Source organism: Aristolochia californica, unplaced genomic scaffold (assembly GCF_029961685.1).
Source record: "Aristolochia californica isolate CCGP_79_NKW_82.1479 unplaced genomic scaffold, dmAriCali1.0.hap1 SCAF_10, whole genome shotgun sequence".
Classification (NCBI taxonomy): domain Eukaryota; kingdom Viridiplantae; phylum Streptophyta; class Magnoliopsida; order Piperales; family Aristolochiaceae; genus Aristolochia; species Aristolochia californica.
Genome location: NW_027181771.1, coordinates 8,496,366 through 8,505,182, shown reverse-complemented (window position 1 = coordinate 8,505,182; position 8,817 = coordinate 8,496,366). Strand labels below are relative to the sequence as shown.

Sequence of the window (8,817 nt, the reverse complement as noted above, 5' to 3'; positions counted from 1 at the left end):
AATTGTTCCATCACCTTCTCATCCACTTCATGTGTGTTTCAGGATCTTATAACGAATCAGATGATTGGTGGGGGACATGAACAAGGGGGGCTCTACTACCTAGATGTGCCAAAAATAAACACCATTTCCAAAAGTCAAACTGAAACTAGGTTACGGCACAACTGGTTGGGACATCAATCCGTACAATCTCTTCATCATATTTTTCCTACTCTTAAAGCAAGGTCAGAGTTTCAATGTGAAATCTGTCAAATGAGTAAACATTAGAGGTCTACATACTCACCTCGTCCAGAAGTTAAAAATGTCACTTCGTTTTCCTTAATTCATACTGATGACTTTTCATCATATTCCCTAAGTGTCTCGAACATTTCTCAAGTAAAATATTTTATCACATTTATTGATGACTTTACTTGTACCACTTAGTTATTTCTATTTAAAGAGCATTCTAAAATACCATTGATTTTTAAATCTTTGCATGCTATGGTACTCACTCAGTTTGGTTAAAAAATTAAAATACTCCGGTCAGATAATGCCAAAGAATACACCTCCAAAGATCTTGACTCCTTTTGTCAAAAAAATGGCATTATTCATCAAACCTCATGCGCCTACACCCCTCAACAAAATGGTGTAGCTGAATGGAAGAACCGTCTTATTCTTGAGGTAGCTCATGGTTTACTATATGTCATGAAAGTTCCATACTTTTATTTTCATATGCAATCCTTACCACATGTTTTCTTATAAACCGGCTACCATCTTCTGTTCTTGGTAACAAATCCCATTACTCTCTATTATTATCGAATGATGATCCTTTTTCATTGCCCTTCAAAGTCTTCGGGTGTCGATGTTTTGTCCATATTTTCTCCCAAAAACACAAGAAACTCGATCCAAAATCTATCAAGTGTATCTTTTTAGGATACTTTCACACCCAAAAAGGGTTATGTTAGCTATAATCCCACTCTTCAGCTTTTACTTGTGTCCAGGGATGTCACATTTTTTGAAGACTCTCCATATTATTCTAACAATGCTCCTTCAGGTCTATCTTCAGTACCAGGTTCTCCTCGACCGGTCCTGCCCCGTGCTATAGAAGTGACTCAGCCCCCAGAAATACTAGCTGACACCACACCTGTTGAGTTTACGGATCCCACCAAGGTAAGTCCATCTTTTCCAATTATTTTTGGCCCACAATATGATACTCGTCCTATTGCCCTTAGAAAAGAACCCAGATCATGTACCATGCCCTCTACTTCTCAACCCATAACAAATTTTGTGTCTCACCATCATTTGTCCCCTTTATGTTGTCAATTTCTCTCGGCTATTTCCTCCATATCTGTACCACAGTCCTATCAGGCGGCACTCAAACATCCAAGGTGGAAGACGGCAATGGATGAAGAAATGCAAGCAATTTATGAAAATTAGACATGGGCTCTAGTACCACTTCCTTCCGATAAGAAACCTATCAGTTGCAAATGGGTGTTTACTATGAAACACAATCCGGATAGATCCGTGGCTCGTGTGAAGGCTCGCCTCATTGCTAAATGCTATACACAAAGCTATGGCATTGATTATGAGGAAACCTTCTCTCCAGTGGCAAAAATGAACTCGGTATGTGTATTATTATCTCTGGCAGCTAACTCTTTCTGGCAAGTATACCAACTTGATGTCAAAAATGTGTTTTTAAATGGGGATATCAAAGACTAAATTTATATGCAACAACCTCTTGGGTATGTTGTTGAGGGGGAGTCCATATGTCGACTACAAAAATCACTCTATGGTCTGAAATAGTTTCTTCATGCATGGTTTGAAAACTTTAGCCAAACACTCATACGGGCCAGATTTCATAGATGCTCAAGAGATCACTCAATATTTATTAAAAACGCATTGAAGGGCAAGGTAATTCTGGCAGTATATGTTGATGATATTATTATAACCGGTAGTGATCCTAAGGGTATCCAGAAAATAAAAGAAAGGATATGTGCTGAATTCAAGACAAAGGATCTCGGACTGCTCAAATATTTTCTAGGTATTGAAGTACTACAATCTAGACTTGACATTATATTATCTCAAAGGAAGTATATCCTTGACCGACTAGAGGAAACTGGAATTGTGGGATGCAGACCAGCAGAAACTCCTATAGACCAAAATATAAAATTATGTGCAGGTACTGGAGAAGAAGTAGACATTGGAAAATATCAAAGATTGGTGGGAAGACTTATTTACCTATACGTAACGAGGCCAGATATTTCATATGTAGTCAATTTGGTAAGTCAATATATGCACAACCCACAACTTAGTCAATGGCAAGCACTAGAAAGGCTATTGTGATATCTGAAAGGAGCACCAAGAAGAGGACTTCTCTATAAAAATCATGGTGACTTCAACATCGAAGGATTCTCAGATGAGGACTAGGTTGGATCCCCGGATGATAAAAAATCTACTTTGGGATATTGTACGATGGTTGGAGGGAACTTGGTTACATGGAGAAGCAAGAAACAGAAAGTAGTTGCACGGTCTAGTGCAGAAGAGGAATACAAAGCCATGGAACACACGGTCAGTGAACTCCTATGGATCACTTCCCTTCTTATTGAACTGAGATTCTACAAAGAAGCTCCTATGGACTTATATTGTGATAATCAGGCAACAATACACATCAGATCGAATTCAGTATTCCATGAAAGAACAAATCATATTGAGGTAGATTGTCACTTCATATGGGAAAAATTAACTATAGGCACCTTATCTCTCAAGCATATATCTTCACATAACCAGGTTGCAGACATTCTCACCAAACCAGCCACTCATAAAATTTTGTCCACCATCTGCAGCAAGTTGGGCATCTACGATGTTTTCTCACCCCCAGGTTGAGGGGGAGTTTTACAATGTGAGACCCACCATGACGTGCAACCATGGTGGGACCCACCATGAGGTCGTCGTCCAGGAAGAGTCACCACATGAGTTGGAATGAACTGTAATACATTGGAAGATTTGAGGATCAAGTGGGACCTACAAATATACCACGAGCTGGTATCTTTCCCAACATGAGTTGGAAAGATTTGCATATCTTCCTTGATTTATATGATTGATTTATCTTCCTTAGATTGATGTATTATAAGGGAAAGTAGGAATAATTGATTAGTTTCCCTAATCATGTATTGGAAATAGTATAAATAGGGGGTCTTGGTTGAGGCATTCAATCAAGCTCTCCTCTTCTCTCATTCTCGTCAAAGACTCTACCTCTCTTCTCTTATTTTTTTCTTCTTCTCCTCTCTCTACCTGAAAGCTCTCTTTTCCTTTTCTCTTTTTTTCTCTCTCCCCTTGCTCGGGATATTATTCTTGGGGTCCTAAATTCAACAACTACTACACCCTTGTGAGGGGTATCAAATTTCATGAGCTGGCCCACATTGGTTCGATGGTTTCTTATAACAAATGACCTACTTAGTCACCTCACCAAACTTGAACCACCTATTGATAAAGAAGATATTTCTTATAATAAGTGATTAAAAAATGATACTTTGGTTATTACTTGGCTCATCAACAAAATGGAAGAACATGTCTCCAACAATGTTATTCATCTTGATACTGCTAAAAAATTTGGGAGACATGTACTAAGTTGTAATCTAGCTCCGACAACTTACACAGTCCATATGATATTCTCCAAAGAATGTTCAACACTAAACAAGTAGAAAATATCCATGAATATTTGGCTTGTTTTGAGGCCTTCTTCAAGAATGGAAAATAGCTCAACCTACCTCCACGGATGTCTCTATCCAAGACAAGCATAAAAAATCCTTAGTCACTGCCATTTGCCTTGAAAACATTAAGTCATATCTCGAAGTTGCTAAAAGTCAACTTCTTAGTGCCCTCTACTATTCTCACTTTTGATGATGTATGTGCCACATTACTCCGTACTCTAGACGCTTCTTCTTCTATTAATGAACTATCATCCGCTATGTACTCTAGGCATAGATGAACATCATCTGACCACGGCCGAGGCCATGGAAGAAATTATAGAGGAAGCCGAGGAAGAGGTGGAAGGAATGGTTCTGTCAGAACACAGTGCAAGGAATGCACTTAGAGTGGGAGATATGGCCACACCATAGATACGTGCTAGTAATGAGAATGCACCCATTGTGGAAAATATGGCCACACTACAGCGACATGCTATAAAGTCCATGGCAAACCGGTTTTGATGAAGGCTAATCAAGCCTTAGTAAGTGATACAAAGGAGGACTAGTCTACCACATCAAAAAAAAAAAACCCTGACCAAGACTTATTCCAGAAAATGAAAACACTAATGGTTTCTTCTCCAAGTTCCTCCTCAACTGTTGTTGTCACCACCGCTTCAATTATACTATTTGTCTCCTCTTCATCCTAGATAATTGACTCAGGGGCCTCCGAGCATCTCACAGTTAAAAAAAATCTACTACACTCAGTTTCTCCTTGTCTCTCATATAAATTTGTTATCATAGCTGACAGCTCTCAAACTAAAGTTCTCGGGAAAGGATCCAGTTTTGTTACACCGTCACTTTGTTAAGCACCTAGCCAATATTACCCAAAAGACCAGCCTATTAGGAGCGTAAGACATAGGTACATAACCCAGGACCATAACAACACACCCTACCTTCGCGAGCCGATGTCCACAACGGCCCACTCTAGCGACGGCCTATTCTAGCGATACTAACCGGACCTGGGTTTAGTACCTATAGCCTACCAGTATTTTAATTTGGCCTCTAGGTCGCCCCCTCCGCGATTCAAACGCGCGACGTGGGAGCCTGATCTGATACCAAATGTTAAGCACCGAGCCAATACTACCCAAAAGACCAGTTTGTTAGGAGCGGAAGGCATAGGTACTTAACCCAAGACCATAACAACACACCCCACCTTCGCTCCTAACATGCCGGTCTTTTGGGCAGTATTGGTTAGGTGCTCAACATTTGGTATCAGAGCAGGTCAATATCAGAGAGCCATCGAACAATGAAGATTGGGACAAGTTGCATATCAGCTCCAGCTACCACCGGAGTTACAAATCCATGATGTTTTCCATGTTTCACTGTGCAAGCCTCTCAAGGGACCAGCACCTCAGTCCATCCCTGCTCTGCCACCAATTGAAGACGGTAAGGTCTCTCTCACTCCGGTCAAAATTCTGCAGTCTAGGCAGCTCCAGGACAACACCCAGATTTTGGTTCAATGGTCACATAATGATCCCACCGAGGCCACGTGGGAAGACTTACAGGTGTTTCAGCACATGTACCCTTCATTTGAGCTTGGGGACAAGCTCTCTTTCAAAGGGGGGAGTGATGTTATAGACTCGATAGCCGAACGAGTCATCCAAAGGTGTCGCAGTTGAAGTACTTATGGAAGTGTTTTGTATTGGAATATATTCAGCATTCCCAACAACTATTTCAGCAACTCACCAGATTTAGCATGCTGAGCGTGTAAGCCATGATGGCTATTTTTTGTAAATCTGATTGATGCAGCAACTTAGTTCAATTTTTATTTTTCAGCTTTAGGCATGTAAGCCATATAATGGCAATGTATGTAATTTTTGGGCTCCTCTTCGAACAGCTTAAGAAGGGGCAAATGGAAATGAAAGCTATCAAACATTTTAACCCAGAAACAGAACACCAACAGGGAGGTTCCCCTCTTGACAAACCAGGTTGTTGTCTCCCTTCACGAGCAATAGGTTAGGGTCTCCCTCAGAGCCGGGTTACCCTGCCTTCCTCCCATCACTTCCAAGCTCTTCCCTTTTCTCCTTTCCAACACCCATTTCACCCAGATTTCACCGTCATAGGCAGACCTAGACGATTACAGCACACTGGTGCTGAACCTGTGTTGGTCGCAGAGTCTCCTTCCTGTCGGATTACAAGGTTCATGGTCCGAGACCATAACAGCCTGGAAAGAAGAAGGGGCATTAGATAGACCAAATGGCATGATTAGAAACTCAAAATGCCCATGGTACGTCCTAAATGCCGTCTTCTCCACATCTGATGGATGAACCTGAATCTGATGATCACCTGACTTCAGATCCAACTTTGTAAATAAGGTAGCTCCATGTAATTCATCAAATAACTCGTCAACCACTGGTATAGGAAATTTATCTTTAATTGTATGAGCGTTGAGCTCCCTGTAGTCAACACAAAACCGCCAAGACCTGTCGTGTTTCGTGACCAGTAAGACGGGAGATGAAAAAGAAGACCTGCTAGGCTGAATAACTCCTTGGGCAAGCATAGTTTGGCATTGGCGCTCAATTTTATCCTTCTGTAAGAGGGGGTAATGGTAAGGCCTGACCACCACTGGTTCAGTCCCCAATTTCAACCTGATGTGGTGATCACAATGGCGAATAGGTGGGAAGGCAGTAGGGGACTGAAATAAATCACCAAATTCTGTAAGTAAAGCAGTTAACTTACAGTGCTCAGCACTCTGGACCTGAATTTCTTGAAGAGTGCAGGGCACAGTAGCATGTGTGCCATGAAGGGTAATCTGACGTTGGGCAGCTATAAACATCATGGTAAGTGATTTGAAATCCCACAAGATAGGCCCCAACATTTGGAGCCATTTAATTCTGAGTACCAAGTCAAACCTTGCCAGTGGAATGACGAAAAAATCAGATACAAAGGAGTACCCCTCAATACTAAACGGTGTTGTTGTAGAGATACCCGCACTGGAGATTTTGGCCCCTTTGGCCACTGAGACGGATATGCCGGTGTTCTGTTGTATTACCAATCCAAGCTGTTATGCGGCTGGCTGACTTATGAAGTTATGGGTGTTGCCGAAGTCAACTAAGGCCAGTAATTGGAGGTGTTGCAAACCCGCCCAAACTTGCATTGTGTTGGAGATGTGCATGCCAGTTATAGCATGGAGTGAAATAGCAGGTGCATCCTGTTCGGTCTCAACACTGTCTTCCACTGGTTGAACTTCCTCTGGGTCATTGAAGACCTCCAAACAGAATAACCTTTTGCATAGGTGACCCTGTACATATTGTTCATCACAGTTATAACAAAGGCCCTTGGCCCGCCGTTGTTCCATCTCCTGCCTGGACAGTTTTTTAATGTATGGAGCTGGTGGTGTGGAGGTCGAAATGTCTGCACGGGGTGCTGAATTTGGCCCTGGGCGTGTAGTCCCTGAATAGGATGAGGGGCCATTGGTGGGCGCCCTACTTGGCCAAGAGGGTCTTCTGACCAGGGACTCTTTGAGGACGCGTTGTTTAGCATCAATGGTCCTGGCCAAGTTCATAGCGTGGTCCAAGTCTCGAGGGTCATATAATTCTACCTCTAGACGTAGGGCCTCTGTCAAGTCAGCAGTAAAGAGATGAACATACTCCGAGGGCCTGACAAAGTTACTGGCTCGGGCCAAGCGTTCCTGAAAGTGCTTTTGGTACAATTCAATAGCTCATTTCTACTTTAAATTCACTAAATCACCAAAGGATTGCTACGGGTGGGAGGACCAAACCTCAACATGCAAGATTGTTTAAATAAATCCCAATCTTGAACCAGATGTTCATTCTTAAACTGGTGGAACCATAGAAGCGCTTCATCGAGCATGTGGTTTGCGGCTAACTGGACCTGGTCATCTGCAGGTGTTCTTTGATTGTAAAATAACTGGTCACATCGATATAACCAGATCAAGGGGTCTGTAGACCCATCAAATGTCAAAAAATCTAATTTAAGATACCTCGGCACCGAATTAGGGGCATGTGCGTGGGGTCCCATTGTGGGATGTAGGGGGCGCATCTATGGTGGTGGTGGTGGCGGGTGGTGATGGTGGTGCTCGGCCAAAGGAGTGTAGCTTCCGAGTGGTGGCGGCCCTCGAACCACACCCTCATCCATTCACCGGAGAATTTGCTGGACAGAATCATTCAATGTTATGGACTCCATAGCATCACGAGTTATCAACTGGCGTAGGAATTAAATTATGTCAATTTCCTTTTAATGTATTCCCGCCTGTCACGTGGGTGACCCGGGTTCGATCCCCGGCAACGGCGCCAAAAACTTGATGTAGAATTTTAGTTACATCGACTTTTATACCTCGCAAGCGTACGAATCATTCATGTAATCTAGCAGTAAGCGAGGGTCATATCCACAGGGAGGATTGAATTTCGTGTATTCTTCAGTCAACTAGCCTAACCAAATATGATGCATTAATATGAACTAAATACTAATTATATCCTAAATTATCAAGCAATAATTTAATTAACTACTTGCACAACAGGAAACGTCAACTCTGGATTTTACCGTGATTCGTACCTCTCTCGAGCGCCACGTAACCACGAATCCGGATTCTCAATCCTTGCGTCTAGCCCCTCTCGGGCGCCAAGAGTTAATGACAAAGATCAGATTACAATTGAATGCAGAGAATTAATTTCCTATTTTGATGATGCTAAAATTATCAACTTTGGATTTTACCGTGATTCGTGCCTCTCTCGAGCGCCACGTAACCACGAATCCGAATTCTCAATCCTTGCGTCTAGCCCCTCTCGGGCGCCTAGAGTTAAAGACAGAAATCGGATTAAAATACCAAAATCTAACCTCAATTATAATCTTACCCTAATTAACTAATTTAATCAAATATCAAGAAAAAAATCTTAAATAAACCTTAATTATCAAATCAGATTCAATTAACATTCAAAACCTAAGTTCAAACCATAAAAAAAATTAAATTCAATAATGACGAATTACTCCCCTTCTTCCTCCTCTCGCTCGGGCAGCAACTCGTTCTCACGGGTGCTGCGATTTCCGGAAATTGGTGGCGTCGGGTAGCAATAGTGAGTGGCCGGAGGTAGAGACGACGCCGGTGACGACGGTTAGAAGCCGACGGACGGAGGTA

The 8,817-nt window shown here is 42.2% G+C and overlaps 1 protein-coding gene across 1 annotated transcript; it reads right to left on the bottom strand.

Annotated features, from left to right (window-relative positions):
* Positions 1-5,799: 5,799 nt before the first annotated feature.
* LOC137942872 (uncharacterized) lies at positions 5,800-7,703 on the bottom strand. The gene is made up of 3 exons (XM_068788595.1): positions 7,413-7,703; positions 6,814-7,353; positions 5,800-6,702 (listed from the first exon to the last, which is right to left on the bottom strand). The coding sequence occupies exons 1-3, from the start codon at positions 7,701-7,703 to the stop codon at positions 5,800-5,802; spliced, it is 1,734 nt and encodes a 577-aa protein (XP_068644696.1).
* Positions 7,704-8,817: the final 1,114 nt, after the last annotated feature.